The following is a 24,989-nucleotide window of genomic DNA, read 5'->3' as shown; positions in this document are numbered from 1 at the left end:
CCTAACGGCAGAGGTGTCTCAGTATAATTGCAAGGATCAATTTATTTTTATCCTTCTTCCACGCCTGGGCCTCAAGGGCCTATTAAATGCCGCCACTGAAATGAGCCATCCAGTTGCACGCCCCCCAACGGCTAAGCCAGATAATAGTTTCAGTAACTTTTTCCCTTGCATTTTAAACCTGCAAGTAGATTCATTCAAGCAGTTGCCATCTTTGCCCAACTCCAACGGCTAATCCAGATTCATTCAGGATTCAGATATGACAGCTGCACCAGCAAATTCGTATCATCTTTAACTGAGGCTGCTCTTACTTCCAATTGGAATGGTTTCTATCAGACCATTTCACCGGCCTGGCTACCACAAAAAGAAACAAGAACTACGAAAAATCCTGTTTCACTATCAGGACATAGCACTATCAAGTATACTTGGTGCTATTAAATCAACATGTAAGAAAAACTTAGATGACCAGTTGACATGAAAAAACAACTGATCAACTTCAAGAGAATTACGCCGACTCTTCTCAAGTGGAGTTCTCTTTGAGTCTTTGGTGACGATTGGACATGGACTATGCCAAGGACTTCACTGGAGCTTGAACGCTTTGGCCATGCACATCTTGAGAAAATGCATCAGGAGACCACAAGTACACGGTTTCCGTTTTCAGATTTATTTTTGACAGTTACAGAACTTTTCCATATTTTGTTTGTATCAAAACAAAATACAGAGAGGATGGCAGTGGAACTTCTGTAACTGGCATACCACAGTCCCTAGAAGACTTCGCCTGAACAGAGCTGGATCCCAGTTGAGTAAACATACTAAGCGTGAAGCCTATCAGCTTGGATTTCACAACGAGCCGTATGCATTTCAACAACACACTTAAGATCATGATAGGCCATACACCAACTTGAACAACAGAAGCAAAACCCACACAAACTCTCAATTTACACAGAAATCGTGATGATTACAATAACATGTGGAAAAAAGAATCTACATGATTTCAATAAGCAAATCAACATTCCAACAGGAAACCTTAAGAAAATATCAGAGCCAGGGATGAGAAGATATATCATTCAAGGCCATTACATGCTAGTAGAAGTAGAGGGTTTAGACTTTATTTTTGCAATGTCTACAAGATCTCCGAAAAGTTTGTCCTCAGGCTTAGCTGGCTTCTTCGGCTGCAAATAAGCTGCAGAAGTCTGGTAAGAGCCCATGGGTGTGTCATCTTGAAGGGAAAGGCCTTGTGTCCTTTGAGATATAGCATCTGTTGTCACCAGGGAGTATGCAGGCCTTCTCTGATCATGAAACTGCACCTCCGGCTGCTGACCATAAGGAAAGCCCATGGGCTGAGGAGCCTGCATCGGTTGAATATCCCAAGGTGCTGGTGGAAGTGGCCCTGCTCCTGCAGTATTGAAAGACCCAAAAAAGAAATAATTCAAAAAGCATTCACAGGCATAGTCCTCTTTGTAGAACAGAAATTAAAAGTTGAAAAGAGATGAAAGTGCTTGGATGCAGTCAAAGCAGATGGCAACCATACCGTACACAAGAGTCTGCTGTTGAGGGTTCAAGTTTGGTGCAACCTGTCCACTCCAGGCAGGATGGATTTGATTAGTATGCAAGCCCTGCAGGTAAGCTGCTTGTTCGTACTGAGGTGGTCCCATACTTGGGATGCTTCCATTTGGATACACTACAGGCTGCATCTGCTGCTGCTGTTGGTGAGGTGCTCCCATGGTCAGGATGGTTCCATTTGAATACAATGCAGGCTGCATCTGTTGTTGCAACTGTGGAGGTGGTCCCATGGTTGGGATGGTCCCATTGGAATATAGTGCAGACTGCATCTGTTGCTGTAACTGTTGAGGTGTCCCCATCATTGGGATGGTTCCATTTGTAAATGGTGCAGGTTGCACTTGCTGCTGCTCTTGTGGTGTTAATTGTGGTAGACTCTGAAACTGGGAGGTTACCTGAGATGTCGGTAGAGTCATCTGAGAACTGAGAGAATCGGCAGCCGAGTTCTGAGAAAATTGATCTGAAAGTGCTAGTATGTTCTGCTGCTGCGACTGTGTCCATGGCTCAGATGACCTGGAACTTGGTTCACCAACAGGAACTAGAGCTAGCACATCATTGCTAGTTGGTGACTGGTAATCTTCACCACTAAGAAGGTCCATCTTGGGATTAACTCTGGGGGCAGGAGCTGAGACAGTCCCTGGTGGTGCAGGAAGCAGTAGTTGCTGCAAAGGAGGTTGATTTGCAGTAGTGCTTGATGTGGACCTATGTTAAATCATACCGTTTTTAAAATTCTAATATATAGCAATGACAACAAAAATGACTCGTTTGATTGGCAAATAAATCATCATTAAAAGAAACTGAAAAGACAATTAGACATAGAAGACAATTTTTTGCTACTATTGGATAGATATCAAACAGAGGTTGCTCACAATGAGTTTCTGATTCAATTCTCCAAGCATAGTACTTCAAAACAAGACAACTATATGTCTATTTTGCTGTGCCAAAATTTCTTAGTGCCATCTTGGCTTGCTAAGATTTTAGTTCATACTTCATACAGTCACAGGGAAACACCAACACCCTCTCATGCCGCACCCTCTTATATACTATAATTAAATGGAAATTTTCACAAAAATGGCATGTCCTGTGTCCTTGTTACATAGTTCATACATCTAGATTAAAAGTTGTTTCAGTCAATATTTTCATGTATCCACTGATGAGATCCAGTATGATTTCACTGGCAAACCCTCATCTGAACCTTTTTTTTTTCCTTGATCTGCCTGTAAAGATGACCAAAATTATAAAGGCCAACAGCTAAGCTGGTGTTTGTTTCAGTTCTCCTAAATGTGTTGCACATGAACCATCAAAACTTTCAATCATTACCATAGAATTTCTTCTGAGCAACTCCTGAACTACATTGATTCTTGAAAAAACAGTTGGAGTTTACCATTATTTTGCATTTGCTGACTTGAAGATCTCTCTTGAAGTCCACAACAGATGGGTGTGGATCAGATATGAGCCAAAAAACAACTATTGAATCAAATAACCCAAGTTAGTTAACATTAGTTGGTGCAATACTCCTGATTATTGTTGATTCTCAGAAACAGTAGAACTTACTGAGCTATTTCTATGCTCTAGCAAATCTATTTTGCATCTTTCCCAGCCTGGGCCAGGCAATAGAGGGGACCTCCAGACAGGTATAACCCACATCTATGAGATTGAGCTGAATAACCCAGATTAATTCAATTCAGATTTGTCAGCAAAATCTAATTAATGTGAGTTTAGAATCTGGGTCATCTGACTCCCGTGAAAGGCTAAAGTCAAACACAACATTGTTGATGCACATTACTCGCTCTATAATTCCATCTTTTTGCAGTGCATGCTGAAATTGTGACTCCACTACATACGCCATCAACAGTCATTCCCAATTGCAAATAGAAAACCATAAAGGATATCATGTCATAAAAGAAGGCTAAAAAGCTAGGGAGGCTCAAGGATTATCCTATTACCCCTGTTCCACATTCTTTGAACTAGTTTGAGCAGCATGTGAACCATCACCAATATCTAGAAGGGCAGGAGGATTTTTTTTCTCAGGATGAACTGTGATTCCTGAAGCAATTGCATCATGCTTAGAAAGCAGTCTTTGCAAATCATCATTTAATGCTAAACCTTGACAAAGTAGTTCCTCATCTCTGCAAATGAAAAATGACAAACATCAGCACCATTTGTTGAGTCACAAAATTGGATTCATCTGAAATGTTGTCACTATACAGAAACAAGCATCCACATACTAAAAGGGTTTCAAGAGTACAAGTCAACAATTATCCAGAATTGCAGTTCCACAATCATGTGTACCTTCCTTTCCAAAGAAATCACAATTGTCATATCTATGCTAACTAAATTATAAAAAACAGAAAATAAAAAAAAAGTCTATATTAACAAATCAAAGGTCAGAAAACCTTACGAAGTAGTGTTCACAAGCTGAACAACTCTCTGCTTATAAGAACGGCATTGTTCTACAAGGTCCACCATTGCCTCTTGTCTGAGACCCTGCAAGTTGAAATAAAAATTCAGCACCTTGCAAAATTAACAAGTAGATTTTCCCCAATTCAGGTTGTTATACCAAGATTACTTAGTAATCATAAACTAAATGTTTGAAAATATGATAACTACACAACTTTCAAGTGTCATGTTTAATCCAGGAAATATCTTGTTTGAACATCTACAAATACAGCATCGAAATATCTACCATGCTACCTCTTTGTTGCCTGGCTCCAAAGCATTTAGCATCTCAGCAAGAACATCCATGATACCACGAGCGTTCTGAATTTCAGTGAGGCTGCCAATAAATAAGAAAAAAGGCCCCGTAAAAAACAACAGAAGTACACAAACAGTGAACAGCCTATTTATCAGCTGATTCCAAAATCAAGCAAAATAGTGACTAAGCATGTGCGTGACTATACATGATCGAATGGAACTGGCTCTGGATCATAGATTCAAACTTATACCAACTCGTTTAAAAAAAGTAAACAAAAGATTAGATCATTCATCACTAGCCTCAAAAGTGAGATATTTAACAATGTGTATGTGTATGTGTTTTATTCAGAAGTACAACTCCCCCCCTTCAGACATTAGATTTACACAAAACAACCATTGGTTGCAAAGAGTACAGATAAAGATGTCACAAATAGGCTGTGATGAAGGGCAAGCTTTAATACAAGCAGGTTTACTCATCTCTTTACAAATCAAAAGTCAAAATTCCTTAGCTGCTTGGAAGAGCAAGTCATATATTGAACCAAATTTAGAAATTGAAGGCACGGAACCAAATTGTAGAAATTAGAAAAGTAAAACAATATAATATGACTAGTCCAGAAAATCTTTTTTAAAAACCCACAGGGCACAGATGTACTCATGCCATAATTTCTAAAAGATGGAAAAAAGAAAGACCAATCTCTCTCTCTCATATTAATGAAGAGGAACACCAATATGTTTTACCTTGTGCATTTTACAAACAATAAAAGTGATTTAAAGTACGAAATTCTACTTGATTCATGTAGTTGTTTTGTCTATCATATTTCTAAGGAAACTAAATAATAACAAATGGCCAGCGAAAGCAAACCATGCATTCAAGCGAAATTATTCAAACCAAAGTCAGAACGTGCAAAGCCACTTAGTTCATGAAAAACAAGCTATACCTCATACTTGGAAGCTCTGAACCCATTGATGATGCAGGAGCTTCTCGCTGGTAATCCAGGCCCGGGGTATTTGTGGATTGAGGATAATTTGATAGAGGCTGTGTCTGAGGAGGAGTGAATATGGAAGCAGCTCTCTCAGATCTCTGGGGAAATACAGCACCCGCACGCTAGTATAGAGACAATTTGTGAAAATTGTAAACTGGCCCCAATACATATCATTGCATTTAGGAAATACAGTTTTGTTAACAAGTTCATTATTGCTAATTAATGATTCAAATGGTTGTCCAAAATGACAGCAATTTGAAATTTCTACTTATAGGTGAATAAAAATACAGTATCAGCAACTGATAGATACATATATTCATATAAATGTAAATACAAATATATATGTATATATATATGGGTTAAGATTTGCAAAAGTCATTTGTAGGTACAAACGACCTAGCAAATGGGGTGGAATCCTCTTTTGGGGTTTTTTTTCCTCACATATAACACCATAGATGTGATCTAAAGGTTTTGTTTAGTGGGAACTGGCTTTTGGATCCCTAGAATCCGACCTGTATAAAGGTTTTTCCGGTGATCAAAAAATCAATGGCTATGAAGGCATCGATTTTTTTTCCAACTCATAAAAACATGTTTTTTCGTCGAATAAACATGATCCAAGAGTTGAGAATGCTGAACACATCTATGAGGTTAGATTGTGTCAAAAGTCAAAACAACTCACGCATTGTAAGATTCAAACTAGATTGTGTTAAAATATGTGTGTGTGTGTGTGTGTGTGTGTGTATATATATATATATATATATATATATATATATATATATTCAGTCTTGTAATAGCTAATGCCTTATAGGGGCATTTTGGTCTTTTCACATGTAATAGTTACTGTTTATTAGAAAGTCTTTTTATTTATTTATTTTCTCTTTTATTGTCAGTCTTTTGGCCATTAGGGACTCTATGGTCTTTTGACCGTAGACTCCCCAACGGTCATAAATTTGACCGTTGGGAGCTCCCAACGACTTTATTTGGGAGCTCCCAATGGCCTCACTCTCTCTTTAAAATATATAAATAGGGATGGTGTTCCCCCCTATTCTTTTATGCTTGGAGCTCAAGCATATGTTCAATAAAGTTATATTTTTTTATCTTTTTGTGTTGTCATTATTGAATTTTGTATTGTCCCACCGATAACTTGTGCTTGTACACTTTGTGATTGTGTTCTTGTAAGCCGTTAAAGGTTTTGTTTATATTTTTCGCATATTTCATTACATGGTATCAGAGTCATAGTGCACTTGGTCTTGTGAAAAGTGGCCATCAAGTATTCAAAATTGTGGAAAAGCATCTTCAAGTATATGTGTGTTTGTGATAACTCAAGTGAATGTCTTCCACATTCTTCTCTTTCTTTCTCTCTTCTACCATTCAAAATAGAACATGAACAAAAGATTGATCTCTCCTTCAAGCTGAATGGCTCCAACTACATAGTGTGAGCATCTGCAATGGAAAATGACTTCAAAGGAAAAAAAATTGGAGATATGTGATGGGCACTATCCCGAAGCCTCAATTCAAGCTCACCAAACGTGAAAGAGATCAAGAGAAAGCCTTTGAAGGAAATGCTCGAATGAAAGTTATTCAAGATCATCAATCTAAGGCAGAAGATTGAAAAAGTAACCATGCAAAAATTCTTGCATGGTTTATGAATAATGTTGAGCTCAAAATATGTGCCAACATTGCAAAATTTCGTAAAGTCAATGAAGTTATGGTTATTTATGAAAGGTATGTATACCCAAAAAGACCTTCCAAGAGAAAATACGAATCATCAAATAAAGAGACATGAATGTTCGCGATTATTTTAGTGCACTAGCTCCTCTATGGGATGAGTTGACATTTCTTAAACACAAGGGGGTTGCTATTAAAGATGTGGAGCTAAGAAGAAAACAAATGGAAAAAAAACACTTTTTCCATTTTTTACATGTACTCTGGCCCAAATTCGAACAAGTTAGATCTCTTCTCCATAAATCTAAACTTCTTTTTTTGGAAGATGTAGTTACTGAAATATGTCAAGAAGAAACTCGTCTTAGTATGATTAAAGTAGGAGATGAAGTATTGGTGGTTTCTAAACCCGACAACCATGTAAAGTTTTACAAGCCTCCACACTTTCGGAGGCAAAATAACTATAGTGGTAACAATAGCTATAGTGAAGGCTATAGAAAAGCTATTTATCACTATTGCCATGAATCAGGACACAGAAAACCCAATTGTCCCAAGCTCAATGATACCTCCAAGAACAAGATGAATTCTGTTAAACAAAATCCACACCAAAGCAGGAAGAATCAATTAAAAAATGAGGAGACTATTTTTCACTTTCTCAACTATCAGAAGCACTTTAACAATTACTCAAATCTCCATCAACTTCGAGTGTCGTGTTAGCCTCATCCGCTCCTCCAAGTACGTGTAAATGGATCCTTGATTCGAGAAAAAAATTCATATGACACCACATGAGAACGGTCTATCTAATTTATGCACTAATTAAAAACCTTCTTATGTTTCTACTGTCTATGGAACATCATTGCAAATTAAAAGTATTGGAACCTTTAGATTCTTCTCAAAACTTTTGTGTTCCAATAGTTAAGGTCGTTCCAAAATTGAATTTAAAACTTTTTTTGGTTTCCCAAATCTTCAATCATGGATGTGAAATCTACTTCTCATCTAAGGGTTATTTCGTGCAGGATCTCCGGTCTGGGAAGCAGATTGGACAAGGGTATAGAAGGGGAGATCTCTACTTCATGAACTCTCTAAATCTCCCTTTGAAATCTTTTTATAATTATGTCCAAGATAAAGATATTGAAATTTGGCATAAAAGACTTGAACATCAAAGCTATTCAAAGATGTATCTTTTTCCTTTTAGGAAAAATTTTTGTAATGAAAAAGATTTAATTTACAAAGATTGTATCTTTGGAAAGATGAAATCTATTTCATTTCTTAATAGAACATTTGTTTTTAAAAGACCTTTTGAATTAGTGCATTCAGATGTTTGGGGACCTTCTTCGATCATATCAAAAGGAGGTTACTCATATTATGTTATATTTATTGATAATTTCACTAGATATGTGTGGATCTACTTTCTTAATTTCAAATCCGATGTATTCTCTTTTTTTTTAGAATTTCATATGATTGTTAAAAAGCAATTTCAATGCAATATTTTCATCCTTAGATCCGATTCGGGTGGTGAATATTTATCCAATGATTTTAAATTATTTAAAACAAAATAGGATTTGTCACAAAAAAATCTTGTTCTAAAAGTCCTTAATAAAATGGACTAGCCAAAAGAAAACATAGGCATATTATGTAAACTACTAAGACTCTACTTATCTCTAGAGATATTCCAAAAAGTTTTTCGACTGAGGTCCTTCTAACATCAACCTATTTGATAAATAGAATGCCCTCATCATCTTTACAAAATGTTTCTCCATATGAAAAACTATTTGAAAGAACACCCGATTTTAATCGTTTGTGAGTTTTTTTTAAGTGTTAGATAAATTGTCTCTTAAAGCCATTGAATGTGCCTTCATGGGTTATAATGAAAAATAAAAAGGTCATATATGTTTTGAATTTAAGAATAACAAACTTTATGTTTTTACGGATATAACATTTTTAGAAAATAAAAATGGACTTGAGAAAACTAAAGAGAAAGAGGAAGTAGATTATACTTTTTTATTTGCTCTCTTACCACAAGAGTTGATTTCTTGTGATATTTCTTTGAATGATAATGAAGATGGTGATAATAAGGGGCATCCTAAGGATGAGAATGCCGAATCATCGTTAAGTAATGATGATATTGTTGATAGACCCATACAAGTATGTACCCGGCGTGAGTAAAGAAACCCTCCAAGTGCTTTAAAAAAATATTTGAAAACCCAATTAGAAGATTCAATCGTGTCTCTATCCCACAAAGTAGGTTTGTGCCTTATGACACTTTGACACTATATAGCATGTTTAATAGCTTTACACTCCTATTATGAACTGTCACATTATAATGAAGCAAAAAACCTTCAAGAATAGGTTGAAGCCATGAATGTAAAACTAGATGCCCTTAAAAAGAATAAGACTTTAGAAGTAGCTCCATTACCCTTAGAGAAGAAAGTTATAGGATGTAGATAAGTTTTGAAGGTTAATACTAAGAGTCATGGGACATTAGAAAGATATAAAGCTAGGTTAATGGCCAAAAAGATATTTCCAAGAATATAAAATTGACTATGATGAAACATTTGCACCAATAGCTAGAATGACTAGTGTTAGGACTCTCATAGCTATTGCATCTATTGAAAAATGGCTCATATACCAACTTGATGTTAAAAATGCATTTCTCAATAGATAATTAAATAAGGTTTATATGGATCCTCTCCTGGATTTGGTATTGAAAAAGGTAAAATTATAGATTTAGTAATGTAATGACTCATTGTATGTTCTTAAACAAGCTCCTAAGGCTTGTTGTGATAGGTTTAGTAACGTAATGACTCATCTGGGGCATTCAACCTTGCTATATTGACATTGTTCTTTTTGTCAAAAGTACAGGTTCTAAGGTTGTTATATGTAGACGACATGATAATAACTGAAAGTGACAAACAGGGAGTTAATGATATTAAAAATGTTTTAAAAGAAAATTTTGATATGTCTAATTTAGGTTTTCTAAGATATTTCTTAGATATTGAAGTTGCTTACTCTCCCAATAGGTATATTTTTTCTCAAATAAAGCTTGATATTGATATTCGCACCAAGTCTGACATTTCAGATGATAAAAAAGTAGAAACCCCTGAAGTGATCAATGCAAAATTAAGGCATGAAGATGGGATTCTTCTTGAAGATCCCACACCTTATCGCCAAGTAATTGGGTCACTCGTCTATCACAAGACCTGATATAGCTCATGCAGTTCACTCCATCAGATATGTCAAGAATACCATAACAAAGAGACTCTTCTTATCCTTATCATTTTTCTTTGATTTACTTGCTTATACTAACGTTGATTGGAGAGAAAATCCCAATGATAGAGTCTCAACTATAGGTAGCAAAAAATATCTTTGTCCTCAACTGAAGTTGAATATCGTGCAATGGTTACGACAACAATGGAGCTTGTGTGGCTACAAAGTTTTCTCAGAGACATGGGAGTAATCATCTCAAAACTTTCAAAGATGTGTTGCGATAATAAGAGTGCAATCTACATTACAAGCAACCACACCTTCTATGAGCGAACCAAACACATTGAGATGGACTTGTGCTTGTGCAATTTGTGATTGTGTTCTTGTAAGCCCTTAGAGGCCTTCGTTTATATTTTTTGTGCATTTCATTACATATTGTAGATACAATCGTTTATACCAAGGTTGTAAGTATCATGTCATTACCCATATCGGTCGGGCACAAAATAATATTTTTAATAAAAAAACTTAAAAAATTTCAAAAAAATCATGAAAAATTAGAAAAAAATGGCAAAATTTTTAAAAAAAAATCATAACACATGAAACAATGATGAATTATACAAAATACAACCATAAAATCACATATGAAGCATTTATGTCTCTATGAGTTGCATAAGACATCATCAAACATCAACTATCTCATAAGAAAAATGCAAAATATTAAATATCTTGCAATTAAGAACATGCCACAAGACTCATATTTTCATATTACATAAACAAAAATATTATGGCAATAGTTGCACTCGATTTTCAATCGACTTTCACTCATTACTTGAGTATCTAATGTCATTTTTGTTGGAGTGTGGAGCCTAATTTCTACCTTGATATAAATCTCTAATTTTCGCAGATCCAACTTCCTGGTAAGTTGGTGAGGGATGCATGGGTAGCACCCTCGAGGCAAAAAATTTTAAAGGGTAACTTTGTAATTTTACTCATAACAAAGATTTTTTACCTTAACCCATTTCCTTGAGTGAAAAAATGGTGAAAATGCACGACACCCACGCGTCCTTCCAACACACGAGTCGTTTGCACTTGTGAGCCTCGAGAAGCGAAAGCTCACTTCGTCGGTGGTGGATCCGATGTTGACCTCCACCCGGATTAAAATATAGTGATTGGGTTTTATCTAAACACTATGGGCCTCACTTTCTCATTGTTACGGCCTGAAATTCCAAAGATGATCCAGACCTAGTATCCAGGATCCAAACGCCACCTCCAGAGCTCTAACAGGGTCGACCAGTAGTGTGTGGGTCCTAGGGTGGCGATGAGGCAGTTCAGGTGACCTCTCTATTTAAGGAAAGGATAATTGCCCAGAGTCCCAGTCAAACAGAAGAGAAGTCGGACATGTGGCGTCACTAGGAGGCAAGGCAATTAGCAGAAGGGGCCCACATGTAGAGGCGTGAATCCAAAGAGTCCTAGAGGATGCCCCCCCCTTCTAGAAGTTTCTTAATTGCATTTTAATTAAAGAGTCCTTAATTAGTTTGATTAATTAGTGTGGAATTCGTAGATATAGGAGTCCAAGCTTAGTTGGGTTATTTACTTTTCTAATTAGATGAAGTACTAGATAATTAGGACTCAACCCCAGCTCTCTCTATATAAGGAGGTCTTGGGAGCTTATTTGATTATGGAATAAAGGATTGAAGTTCTCACTCTCTCTATCTCTCTTTATCACACTCTTTAATGTATTTCTCTCTTCTCTATTTCTTACTTCCCTTTCTCATGATACCTTTGGTCATCCCTAGACCCCTGCACATCAGGCCTACGAGGGTTAGACATCCAACCCTTCTTTGGAGCTCGAACTCCCCCAACGCCCAGACTGTGCATTTTGCTTTTCTCGGCAAGCCGAGTAGCATCTTCGCATTGCAGATCGTGTGTCCAACTTTCAGAACGTGGAGAACCTCCTCTCAGCATGTTACAGACCTCCCAGGTACTTCTACCAACCTCCCTTGGCCTTAGATTAGCTTTTATTGACTTCCTAGATCCCGAAACCTAAAATCGTATCTTGTCGGGTGCCTGAAACGCCTGAATTTTCTAAACCGACAACCTTTATCTGTCAGCAGCCTTTCCCTGTGTTTAAATCATATCCCAGACCATCACACACATTCCTAGGTGTCCCTAGAACCCCTGGACCAAAGCCTTTCAGTTCTGAACTGAAACTACACCCAAAACGCTTATCGGGTCAAAATCGTTCTTACATAATTTAGTAGTTTTTTTTTCCTGTACCTCCCAAACTGTTGAGAGATCCTAAGGTTGCAAGTAGCGGCCGCAACACTCGTTAAGGGTGCTTTCATTGGATTCGAACTCAAGCATTGATGCTTTTGTTGCGCAACTCTGATCCCAACAACAACCTTCCCCAGTACCATGCCGTGGTAGGGGCAATCTTGAGTGATTTAAGACCTTTGGCACATCTTCAAATAGGACACGAGTTCCTAGCGCTCAACCATGGCAAATAATGCACACAAAGAACTTGATTTGCCATGTACAGTTGTTGCATACAATGAACAAAGACTGGCTTGATTTGCGCAATCGGGTGTGCAAAACTTTCCATTAGTTGGGACCACTAATGTCACTCTACTCGAGTTACGACGCCCCATGTGTTGAAGAGCTCTATGACCAGACCGGCCTCTGAATTTTCAATTTTCAGAATGAGGTTGAGTTTGGTAAAGAGTGCCTCTAGGAACTTGAGTTGCACCATGTTGCTTGCTGACACCAAAAGGAAAGGATACACAAAGTATGTCTTTTTTTCTCGTGCCAACTCACGGGCGATCAAATCCTTCACGTTCTTCAATCGAGCATTGGCACGGTTGGGGAGGTTTATGAAAGCCACTGAGTGGCTCTCAAACATTAATTGGACTTTGTTCTCGATGTCACCCACATCGGAATTTGGAACGATTAATTTGAAGAAGTTAGGCAAAGCGAGCAAAGGAGCCTGGCATATGGCTTGCTTGAGTTGCCCAAAGGTGAGTCCAACTCCTTCGATCCACACATGGGCATCCCCTTCTAATTTTGCTTCTACGAAGGCAGCCATAGTTCCTTCGTCCACCATGGCCTCGATCTTCTTGGATTCCACACCCTTGCTTTGTTTGTCCCTAGGATACTATAGGGTGTCTTAAATTACTGGAGGTGTGTCTTAAATTACTGGAGGTCCATAGGGCCATGAATACATGCTCTTTAAAGGGAAGACAAGGATTTGGGGAAGGTGAGGAGGTAAGTTTGATGAACTTGTTTTCAATTTCAATGATAATCTCCTTTCTTGGGTTGTGGACCTTCAACCAATCGAAGGGTCGACTAGGCTTCTTTACGAAGGCTAAATTTTATAGTCGTTCCTCCTCTACCCCAGCCTTGGCGAAATGTCCTTCTAAGGTTCGGAAATCTCGAGTAATGAGCTCATTCTCTATTCCATCCCTAGATTTTCTCCCAAATGTGTTTACGAAGGTAGGTTTGAGCCAAACCTCGCGCATGTTACACGGGTCTTTGCACCTCAAGGGTCCAAACTCCCTTAGGAGTCCATTTTCGAAGGTGACCCTAGTGGGTGTCCCAAGGCAATGCTCATGCCACTGGTCTCACTTTAGTCTCTCGCCATTAGAGTGTTCTAAGGCCCACCCTTAAACTATTTTTGGGGATTAAGCTTATAGTTCGCCTTTTTACATCATACAATGCATCATGAGAGTTTGGGAGAGAGGAAAGAAGAGTTTGTCCGGCTTGTTGAAGTGGAACACTTTCTTGTTGCACTTGTGGGTCCGCTTGCGACTCCTCCGGCAGTTCTTTGGGAGCCACGTTGACCTCAGAAACATTGGTAAGTTCATCCTCATTGATTTTGCCCACGGGTTGTGACAATAGGGCTGATTCACATGTCGAGTAATCGACATGCTTCTCTAACATGCCTCTACCTTAGAAAGCGGGTCGGATTTGTTGCCACGCAACCAGGGCTTCCTGCAGCTACTGACGGAGGGCTCGTGCATCCACTTGCATTTGATGTGTAAGGTCCAACATGACTTGGAAGCTTGTTGTGATCTTGGTCAAACACTTTTGTGTCAAGTGTCTTTCAACAACAACACACTTGGTGTTGGGTTTTCTCTTGGCAAATTGACTAGCAAAGGCGGAACTCATGTTTAAAATTGTAGAGGAACAAGGATCGTTTGCTATGATACATGCGTTTCAGTGGGCCTAAGTTCAAGGTTTAAGGTTTAGGTGGGTTGGGTTAGGTTTGGGTGAAGTCAATATTAAAATTTGGGTAATAGGTTTGGGTGGTTCTGGCAGGGTTCCGTAATAAATTCAGTTCTCCCTACAGATAAAATGCTGAAAATTTATGAGGAGCTTTGGGACACATCAAGCTTGGGTAAAAATTTCAGGATTTTGGGATCTATATTTTGGAAGATAAAATTTGGAAAGTTCTGGGAATTTCTGGTGGCAGGGTTCAGGTTGGGTTCTGACAGACCCCCGAGAGATTAATTTATTCCTCTCAGAATATCAATCAGAAAAATATGAGAAATTAGGAGTAGGGTAGGGACGGTCTGGTAGAAAATTGGGATTCAGAATCGTTCTGGTTTGGGAATTAAAAATAAGAGAATTTAGGATACATGTTTGGATAAAGTCTGTTTCAGGACTGGAATTTGGTAAAAACGGGTTTTAGTGTCGGATTTAATTCTCTTCACTGGGAAAAAGTTAGGATACGATTTTTGGTGGGTAAGTTAAGGACAAATGGGCTAAACTAAGGTTAAATTTGCAGGCTTGGACTAGGTACCACTTGAGAGAAACGTTATTTTTAAGTCAGGATAAATTCAAGAAATCACAACAACAGAATGTTGTTTTTCGATTTTGGGTTTAACAGGTTTATAAGAGGCTAGGCTGGTGAGGGGCTTTAGGAAAAGGGTTTTGATGACTTACACGGTTTAGGGAGAGTGTCCTATAATTGGGGAAGGGTCTGGTTCATCCAATGTTAGCTCAGGTTCCACGTTCACGGTTGGTTTGGGTCGGGTCCTCCGCTATGTTGGTGCAATCCACAAACTCTAAGTAGAAATGGTTCTACTTAGCTCTTAGGCAATTTCAAACCTAAGAAGGGTGGGTACCACCTTATGTAACCAATAGAAGAGCCCTTATAGAAATGGTGAACAAGTCGAGAGTAGAGACTCGCAAGGATAAGGACAAGATAGAGAGAGAGACGTCCACAAGAGAAGGGGATGACTTTTAAGGAGAGAGAGAGAGAGATGATTTTGAGAGGAAAAGCTCAAAGTTCTATTCTCCTCTTTTTTTACAAATTGAGTCCCTTTTATAGGCCAAGGGAGCTCTCACTTAATTAAAAGAATATAAATAAATAAAAGCAAACAAACCACTAAGATAAGCACTACCTAAAACACTAATGAAACTCACTAATATATGAGGCTCTTGGGCTCCAAGGCCATAAAGGAGGGAAGCCCAAGAGTCCACATGTTTTTAGAGGGCCTTGAAGGCCTCTTCAAGAGGGTAGGTCGACATCCCTAGTGGGCCTCAAAAGGCCAGCCAACCTTTGGGGTGGATTCAGGTCCGGATCAATCTGCTTTCTTGGATTTAGGTCTGATTTGTTGGGCGATTCATTGGATCTAGGCCCAAATGCGGAATGAGGTGGCGCCCTAAACCAAATGACCTAGATGCTGCAAATGTTGACGTGGCACCTTAGGGGTGGGTCCCACTATAGGATGGAACTTGAATTTGAATCTGCAGGGAATGGGTCATCATCAATTATTTGGACGACAAAGCTTGGATTCAGGTTTTCCACAATGAGAATCGGGTCTTCGATAATTGGCTCCATGGTAATGCTTGGATCCACCCAAATCTCTTGGTATAACGGATTTTGATATGAGTGCTAAAACATATGTAATAATACCATAATACCCGATAGGGGTATTATGGTCATTTCACAAAGTACCCCATAGGGGTACTTATTTTGTTTCTCGTATTTCACTATTTTTTATTTTTATTTTTATTTTTATTTTTGTATTTTTTGGATACCGAAAAGGGGCCCCACAATGGAGTCGTTGGGGCCCCCAACGGTCACATATGTGACCGTTGGGGGCTCCCAATGACTCTATTGGGAGCCCCTTTGGTCTCCTCTTCTTATAAATAGGGGGAACCCCCCATGTATGTTGTATTGCTCTTGAGAGCTCCTCTTCAATAATAGTGATATTATTTTTCATGTGTGTAGCCTTTTTATAAGGCCCTTTGTATATCCCTTAGTGGATTTTCTCTCTTGTGCTTGTTGCATTTGTCCGTGTGGGACATAGTGAATGCTTTAGCATTCTTGGTTTCTTCCGCTTATTTCATTACAATGAGTACTCCATACTTAGATCTATTTGGGCCAATAATTGTGGGTCGGGGTCTTCTACACTTGGATCCGTTTTGCTTGATTGGGGAAATGGATCTGGAGCAGGGTCTTATAGAATTTGGACGGTATCATCTCTCTCTCTCTCTCTCTCTCTCTCTCTATATATATATATATATATATATATATATATATATATATATATATATATATATGATGAAGCATGTTAAATAAAACATGCTAAATGGGGCTTTCGAGTTTTCTAGTGCTTTTTTTCACAATTCTTACCCTATAAATGTGTTTGGCATGGTTGATTTACTACGAATCAACACCCAGATCATGCTTCTTCAATGAGAAAAACGATATTTGGAGCCTTGAAATTTTACAAAGATTTTGGGCCATTACTTTTCAAACCCTCATAAAAACCTACACATTTGTTGCGCTCCAAGAGATAATCTCTATAAAATCAAGCATGAAGATCACATATGTACGACCAAATTTTAAAAATTAAAAAAGAAAAGGTCGAAAAAACTATTTAGCACATTTCATTTAGCATGCTCTCTCTCTCTCTCTCTCTCTCTCTCTCTCTCTCTCTCTCTCTCTCTATATATATATATATATATATATATATAGAGAGAGAGAGAGAGAGAGATGAAAGAATGTTGAATGAAATGTGCTATATATATAGAGAGAGAGAGAGTGGCGACTAGGTGCCTACCAAAGTTAGCAGCGTACCACAAGTACGGGGGTTTTCAGGGTGTTTTTTGCAAATCTGACCCACAGATGTGTTTGTCATGGTCGATTTGCTAGAAAACGACACTTGGATTGTGTTTTTCCGATGACAAAATGTGAATTTTTCAGCTTCAATATTTATGAAAATTGTAGACCATCGATTTTCTACTCATGGGTTGGAGTCGGACGATCCAAGAGTCCATTCCTATAAACTCAAACATGAAAACACATGCGTACAGTCAGATTTGAGAAAAACATGAAAAAAAAAACTTCAAAAGCCTGGTAGGCATGTATTGGAGTTCCTAAACAGTTTATATCCTAAACTGCCCTAAAAGCTTCTGAAAAATATAGCTTCATGTGTTTTTGCTTAATCTTAACCTATAGATGTGTTCATTACTACTTATTCACTAAAAAACATGCTTTGGGTCGAATTGATTGGAAGAGAAACCTCGATTTATAGCTTGCCAAGTTTTTGGTGCAATACGAGCCATATATTTTGAATCACTTTAAATATGCATCTAAACAAGGAAAAGGACTAATCTAATACATTGTTTTTACTAAACTATAGAGAATACACCTATGAGTTCAGATTAAGCAAACATCTGAAACTTTGTCCCTTTGAAGTCATTTAGGAGATAAAACTGTTTAAGAGCTACCATTACTCTCTCTCTCTCTCTCTCTCTCTCTCTCTCTCTCTCTCTCTCTCTCTCTCTCTCTCTATATATATATATATATATATATATATATATATATATATATATATATATACACACACACACACACTTGCACGTCCATAGAGTGATGGGAACATGCAAGATTGGTCTAAATGGGTTTTCTGGCATTTTTCTTGCAATTCTGACCTTGTAGATGTGTTTAGCATAGTCGTTTTGCTAGCAATTGAAACCTGGATCATGTTTTTTTATCAAAAAAAAAGAACTCTTGAGCCTCAAAAATTTATGAAAATTTTGGCCGTTGATTTTCAAAATATATAAAAGAAAACTGCCCACATGTCGGAATTGGATGATCCAAGAGCCGATCCCTATGAAATCAAGCACACAAATCACATTTGTACAGTCGCAAAAAAAAACATTTTTCTATCTGTTTTGCATATTTCATTTTGTAGGTTTCCATTACTCCATATATATATATATATATATATATATATATATATATATATATATATAGGGCCACTAGAATATGAGAACTAGAGTGTGAACTAGGTATTTCCAATGCCCTTTTTGTGAATCCAACCCTGCAGATGTGTTCACCATGGTCCATTTGCTAGGAATCGACTGTTGGACATGCTTTTCCGACAAAAAAAAAGAAATTTGCATGCTTGAAGATTTATGAAAATTCTGAGCCGTTGATTTTCAAGCCTTAAAAAATCCTGCTTATGCATTGCAATCGAATGATTCATTTTGGAAAATGTATAAACCTTAAGACTTTTTAACTATCAGTTGTTCCTGCAATCTCTATCTTGAATACCATACAAAAAGGTGAGGCACCCTACCGAATCATTTGACCTTAATATCACATATACCCATGTCCAATCAACTTCTTAATAAACCTTTAAAGTTCAAGAGAAGAATATAGCAATTTCTTACCAACAACTCCTGGTATGCAGCATAATATTGAGTGTATCGTGCCCTTGGCCCACCAAAAGCTTCTTGCCAGGTGTCAATGAGAGTCAATATCTTTTCCCTAACATGCACATCAGGCTGCAATAAACACAATTTAGGGTAGCTTAGCGAGTAGAAGTTCAAGCAATGGAGAGAGAGAGAGAGAGTACCTTCTTTTTAACAACCTTCACCATTACAGGAAGGACATCCCTCTCCGCAACATGCATGTGGACAATATCGCCACAATTCTTTATCAATGTCTCAAGAAGCTGCAATAGGAAAAACAATGATGAGCCAACAATTGAATTGTAATCACCGAAAATAAGAAACAGCTTGTGAAAATTCCCCACCAAAGTTGGGGAGGCACCACGCAGTTCATGAGTCTCTTCAAAAAATTTTATATGACACCTTAATTATTGGAGCAACCAATGAAGCAACCCATACATGCCTTCAAGACCAAAACATCATGATAAAATAACAATTACCTTTATTATCTAAAAATGAACAATGGTAGATGATTTGCTGAATCGTATAAAAGGAAGAAGACATAAAGTCTAAAGAGATAAAAAACAGGTGCATGAAGCAAAGATTCATATAGTGACAGCCAAATAACCAGGGTGAGCAACAAGTAAAGCTGTTTAAGAGGAACAGGCTCAGGCTGGTTGGGCCAGTCTAGACACCCAAAAATTTTCATGACAGCATCATGGATTGTTTGAGTTGCCAATAGCATCAGTTTACTGACTAGGTTCAGGAAGCAAATTTATATCCAATTAGATCAATCCATGCTGTGTAAGCAAGATGTAATGAGGGCACAATGAGCAATCAATCCTAACCCTTAAATTAATTTATGTTTCAGCAATAGAATAGCATTCTTTTGGGTTTGGAAGACAAAGGGTGATCCTAAAATTAACTAGCTGAAATTTGATATCCAGTCACAACTTCCAACTGCATGTACTCTGGTAAATAGGAATATTTTTACTTGCACGTATTTCAGTTCCATCACTCTCAGAGCCTTACAGTAATTGCAGCATCAGCTGGCAAGTTTGACAGGAGATAATACACATGATCTAAAGATTCTAAACCAAATACCATGAATGTAAATACTAGGAAACTAAAATTCATAACTACCATATTACAAAAACCATTTTTCTCAATAACTATGACACAATAAGCATCCACAACATTTCAAAAGCCTGTACGTTGACAGAAGTTGGGGCAATCACTTTCACTGAAGTTTGCAACCTAGGATTACCATAACACGATCCAATGGGTTTGGAATCCCCACAATCAGCAGATCAAGAAAGGAAAAAACATAAAACCCCAAGAGCTTAACAAAACACTCCGTAGATTTCTCATAAAACTGAGTTCTACCTTCACCACACAATCAGAGTGAAATTGTCAACAAGTTGAATTATCTAGTACACATCACAATTAAGTTATGGGATTAGGATATTAGATACTGCATGAGTTCAGAAACCAAGTAAAACTTAGTATGAGAAGAGAGTTTACTGATTAGATGCAAAGTGAAACATGAACAAGATCTGCTTACTGTGAGAGCAAGAAGCTGGATTTTTGGGTTCTTATTTCCAAGGCGCCTCTTAACTCCTTTTACAACATCCTTTGTCTGCCTGTTCTTACAAACAAAAAATACAGCAGGATAGATTCAACAACTAACAGCTTAATAAACAACTTTAGCAGGCAGATCATATTATTTTGGCAGAGAATCCTGTTTTAGAAACATCAGACAACTAGCGACAACAGAATCACATTTAATTTTCATAAAGAAAATTCGAAGAAAACTTCATAGTGGCATCCAAAAGCACCAATTGAGTATATAACAGAAATAGGACAATACACAACTAAACTTGGAAAAGTTAGGAAGGGAAGATGATGGTAGACAGAAATAAAAGATTTTCCAAGAAAAAAATTCATGGCTGGGATCATGTAATGACAAGATACAGAATCATATATTAAGCACCATTTCTGAGGCTCCCCATATTTCAAAGTTACAAAAAAATAAGTCTGGCAAACAATTCATCTTCTTTTCTTTTAAAGAAGTCAGAATAAGACAACTATTGTGAGGCATGGATATGCTAAACAAGTGAAGACACAAGAGCTGGAAAGGTGTCGCAGAGATCAAACAAAAGGGGAGCTCAGATCTCATGATAGAACAAGGTAAACTCGAACTAAGCTTTCACGCACAGCAGTCAGCAACATAAATAATCATATAAAAGATACAAGGTACCACACACCAGGTACTAAGTGGAGAAAAGCCCAGACAAAACACTAATCCACATTATAGCTCTTTGTAGTCAAACAGTTACTTTTTGTTTGTCATTCAACTTGATACTTCCAGTTAGCTTAGATTATTATTGTCTTTTACATATCATCATGCATTAACATTGTGACCTAGTTGTTTTTGGGTATCGTGTTAAAACATAAAACTCTTTTTCCTAACCTAATGCCCCCTTTTATACAACTAATTGCAATAGTTTGCAACAAGACACTGGATGAATCTTCACCTTCACAATTCATGACACAGTCTACAACACTGGAAGCAACTTACTTAAAATATTATTTGAAAGAAGCAAGACTCGATTTCAAACAAGAAGGTTTGATGACCTGGGCTTGTTGACATGCACCTGTTATGCAACAAAACTATATCGGGAATCCATTTTGTGAAAGTTCAACCAAAAAGATGCATCATGCCTTAGACCTATGGCTCCCACACGCATATGAGAAGAAGGCAATAGTAGTGGAGTTGAAGGAGACTGATATGATATAGATTGCTCATGTTACTATCCTACTTTATGTGTGACAAACTTTGTTTTGGTAAACCCTGAGCGCACCTCGATCAACATGGAAAAGACATCCTTGTAAGATGGAAGCGAAGCCGAGCCATTTCCATTTTAACCCATATAGCTATACCCTTCTTGATTTTATAACCTTCTAAGCGGTAAAGAAACTTCCAGCAAATATGTTGATAAAGATCTGGGAATTAGAACACTTTGTGAGGTACAAAATCAGCCCGAAATATTCCTCTTGCTTTGCAAGGTGAGTTCAGTAATATACCATTCCTTACCGTTGGAATCAGAAGAATTCAACGCAAACATATACAATGGAATAAATAACATACATTAGTTATGGGAAGATATTAGTTTGTCCATATCCCATAATTTGAAATAAACAGGGAGAAGAGACCAACTTTATTTATTCCGTGTCTACATATTTCCTGATGACCAACGGAGCTCTTCAGTGCAAATAGCTATTTCCATAAAATTCTGATTGCTTAAATCCGTTCACGATTATCCAACCGGTTAAGTCCTCTTAACACTATAAAAGCATTAGGACATGGTATGGTGCTCGCTACCTCAATCATAAAACTAATCTTCGAATTCAACAATCAATTCCAGGAACTAATGATATCATATCCACGTCCTTCCTTAGTAATTCGCATAAGCAATCTACTAGAGGCATTGTGCATTAGACGATACGCTGAATTGCACCAACCGATGCTCTAAGCGAACCCCGCAATTTCCAATCATCCCAAAAATTAGAAAAGCTAAAAAAGAAAATTTCGGTTTATGAATCTAATTAAACGGAAGCACAATCGACCATGCATAAAATATGAAATTTCCAACAAAGAGAAAGAAGGGCTGCATCTCCAACCCCCACCCCTGGGATAACTCGGCACAAACAAACACACAGAATAACATAAACCGTCTGATAGATAATCAAAATGACGACAGCAAAAAAAAAAGGCGGAACTTCATACGAAATCCAACCTAATTGCGATAAAACTCGACGGAAAAAGCGAGCAGAATCAAGGATGGAGAAACAGGAACAGGATTTCATCGATAAAAGATAAGACGGGAAAGAGGTACCCGGGATCGTGATTGAGGATATCGCAGATCTCGATATTCATGGCCCAATCGGGGCCGATCAGCATGTCGCTCGTCGCCCTCTCCACCAACGGATGCACCATCTCGTCCGGACGCGATCGCAACAACCGAATTGAAGGAACGGCGTCAGAAGCACGCTAATTCCAAGCGGTGGGACGTCACCGTGAAACTTTTCCGGCGAACGCAATGAAGAATCGGTGGGCCGACGATCAAGAAAAAGAATAAAGAGGAGCGGGTGGGCAAAAAAATTTATGCCCTCAGAGAGAGAGAGAGAGAGAGATCCCTCTCAATTATGAGCATATATAAAACATTTAAAAAAAAAAGTTGAAAAATATGTCCCTTCTGAAAATATAAAATTGTACAAATTAAGAAGCGATAATATCACGTTAAATTAGTGATTAATAGAACTTTTAAAAGCTTCGGAAATTCTTAGGATTATATCAGCATCTGAAAATAGCGTGACAATAAAAAATTGCATATGTTTGTGACTACGAGAAACGGTCGCTCTCGAACCATCCATTAACAAATGCCTAGACAGCTAGACTCTCTGAGTAGGATCCTCAAATGGGCTCAAGACAAGCTGGATTTAGGTTGGAACCTGGGCCGTGTTCTTACTGAATTTGCCCCCTCCCTTCTCTTTCTCGTAGTAATTAAAAATTTGGTTGCAACTACTTGCACCGTCGAAAACAACACCAATTAGCTGGGTTTTATGATGATAAGTTGGAAAAAAAACTGCATAAGCCACAAGTGCCCATCCCTTCATTAAAGGGGTTTGGGTTAGGATGGGGGCAATGCTCATCCTGATCCGAATGTCGTGCCTTCCTCAAACCAGGAAATCTCCAATAAAGGGGTTTGGGTCATGTGCTCATCCTGACCCGAATGATGTGTCTTCCCTAAACCATCCTCCTCTCTCTCTCTCTCTCCTTATAATATATACATGTGCATTTGTGCGAAAATAAGATGCGAGAGAATCGTTTAAGATGGTTTAGACATATTCGGCGAAGGCCTAATAATGCTCCAATTAAAAGGTTGGAGAAATAGAAAAATATATTAGTTAAAAGAGGTCCGGGGTAGGCCTAGGAAGACTTGGATGGAGATGATAGGAAATGATATGAATGCTTTGAACCTCACCGAGGACATGGCATTGGATAGAAAAGATTGGAGGAAAAGGATTCATGTGGAAGACCCAAAATGAATTTCTTTTTTGGTTCATATCGCTGACCCCAATTGTTTTGGGATGAAGGCGTAATTGTTGTTGTTGTTGTATTTGTGTATGTTCACCCAAATTTATATTTTTGGCTTTTCGTCAGACTGCACTCTATTTATGCTTTTCTCACATTTTTTTACTTTTTAGAGTTGGTGTTAAGTGTACAATCAAACCATTGGGATTCGAACTTGCAACATCACAACACCAATTAGTTGGGTTTTATGATGATAAGTTGAAAAAACTGCATAAGTAGCGGAGCCACAAGTGCACACCCTGGCACTAAAATCTTTAATAAGAGGGTTTGGGTTAGGATGAGGGCTGATCCTAATGTTGTGCATTTCTCAAACCAAGAAATCCTCAATAAATGGGTTTGGGTCACGGTGAGCAGTGCTCATCCTGACCAGAATGATGTGCCTTCCCTAAACCCACCTCCTCTCTCTTGATATATATATATATATATATATATATATATGCTCGCACACATTTATGTCCACCCTAATTTAGATTTTTGGCTTTTCCTCGGACTGCACTCAACTTATGCTTTTTCTCACATTTTTTTTTAAGTTGGGGTTAAGCAACCATGCCATTGGGATTCGAACTTACAACTTGTCAGACAAGCAGCCCCCGTTAGTATGCTTTGTATATAGCAAAGGTGCGAAGGAAAAGTTGTTAAACGTGCACATGAGTATAGTATACTACTTTTCTAACAGTGCGAACGCGTAAAAATGAATTTTGGGCATTAACAACAAATGGTACAGCCATGCAGCCCCAACCGTGAGCTCAGCAAAAGATAAAAAGGCCATCCTCCTCGAGAGTGGATCAGGTCCAAGGAGCTTTAGACAGAAAAACCGTCCAAAGCACCTGGATGTCATTCATCATGGGGATGAATGGCACTCAACACCTACAAAAAGGACTTTATTTTGAGGTTTGTCATTGATGTTGTTCATCTACAAAGTGAACTACATCAGAACTTTTGGGGACTTCTATCTAAGTAAAAGCCAACCTTTTGGACCAACGATTAGCTTGTTTGGTAGGAGCTGTTAGTGCATGTCACCTTGCATCGAGACGATGCAAGTT

The 24,989-nt window shown here is 38.0% G+C and overlaps 1 protein-coding gene across 2 annotated transcripts; it reads right to left on the bottom strand.

The window, feature by feature from the left end:
• Nucleotides 1-916: 916 nt before the first annotated feature.
• Nucleotides 917-22,985, bottom strand: LOC149814801 (TOM1-like protein 9). Of its 2 annotated transcripts, none has more exons than XM_089989737.1 (10): nucleotides 22,688-22,985; nucleotides 20,353-20,431; nucleotides 18,974-19,072; nucleotides 18,789-18,902; nucleotides 5,190-5,356; nucleotides 4,252-4,333; nucleotides 3,959-4,044; nucleotides 3,504-3,686; nucleotides 1,529-2,259; nucleotides 917-1,393 (listed from the first exon to the last, which is right to left on the bottom strand). In XM_089989737.1, exons 1-10 carry the CDS (start codon nucleotides 22,786-22,788, stop codon nucleotides 1,074-1,076), a joined length of 1,962 nt encoding a protein of 653 aa, XP_089845863.1. In that variant the 5' UTR covers nucleotides 22,789-22,985; the 3' UTR covers nucleotides 917-1,073. The 2 variants fall into 2 exon arrangements, with proteins under 2 accessions (XP_089845863.1, XP_089845864.1); XM_089989738.1 differs by having other exon boundaries at nucleotides 18,989-19,072; nucleotides 22,688-22,929.
• Between the last annotated feature and the right edge of the window lie 2,004 nt (nucleotides 22,986-24,989).

This window comes from Nuphar pumila, chromosome 15, assembly GCF_984573655.1.
Source record: "Nuphar pumila chromosome 15, dmNupPumi1.hap1.1, whole genome shotgun sequence".
In the NCBI taxonomy this organism is placed as follows: domain Eukaryota; kingdom Viridiplantae; phylum Streptophyta; class Magnoliopsida; order Nymphaeales; family Nymphaeaceae; genus Nuphar; species Nuphar pumila.
This window is presented reverse-complemented; position numbering and strand designations above follow the sequence as displayed.

Coding starts and splice junctions, on each gene's coding strand:
- LOC149814801 (XM_089989737.1), bottom strand. CDS start 22,788: ATGGTGCATCCGTTGGTGGAGAGGGCGACGAGCGACATGCTGATCGGC. Junction 2,260..3,503: donor TCAAAGAATGTGGAACAGGG/GTAATAGGATAA, acceptor GATTTAACATAG/GTCCACATCAAGCACTACTG. Junction 1,394..1,528: donor ACAGCAGACTCTTGTGTACG/GTATGGTTGCCA, acceptor TCAATACTGCAG/GAGCAGGGCCACTTCCACCA.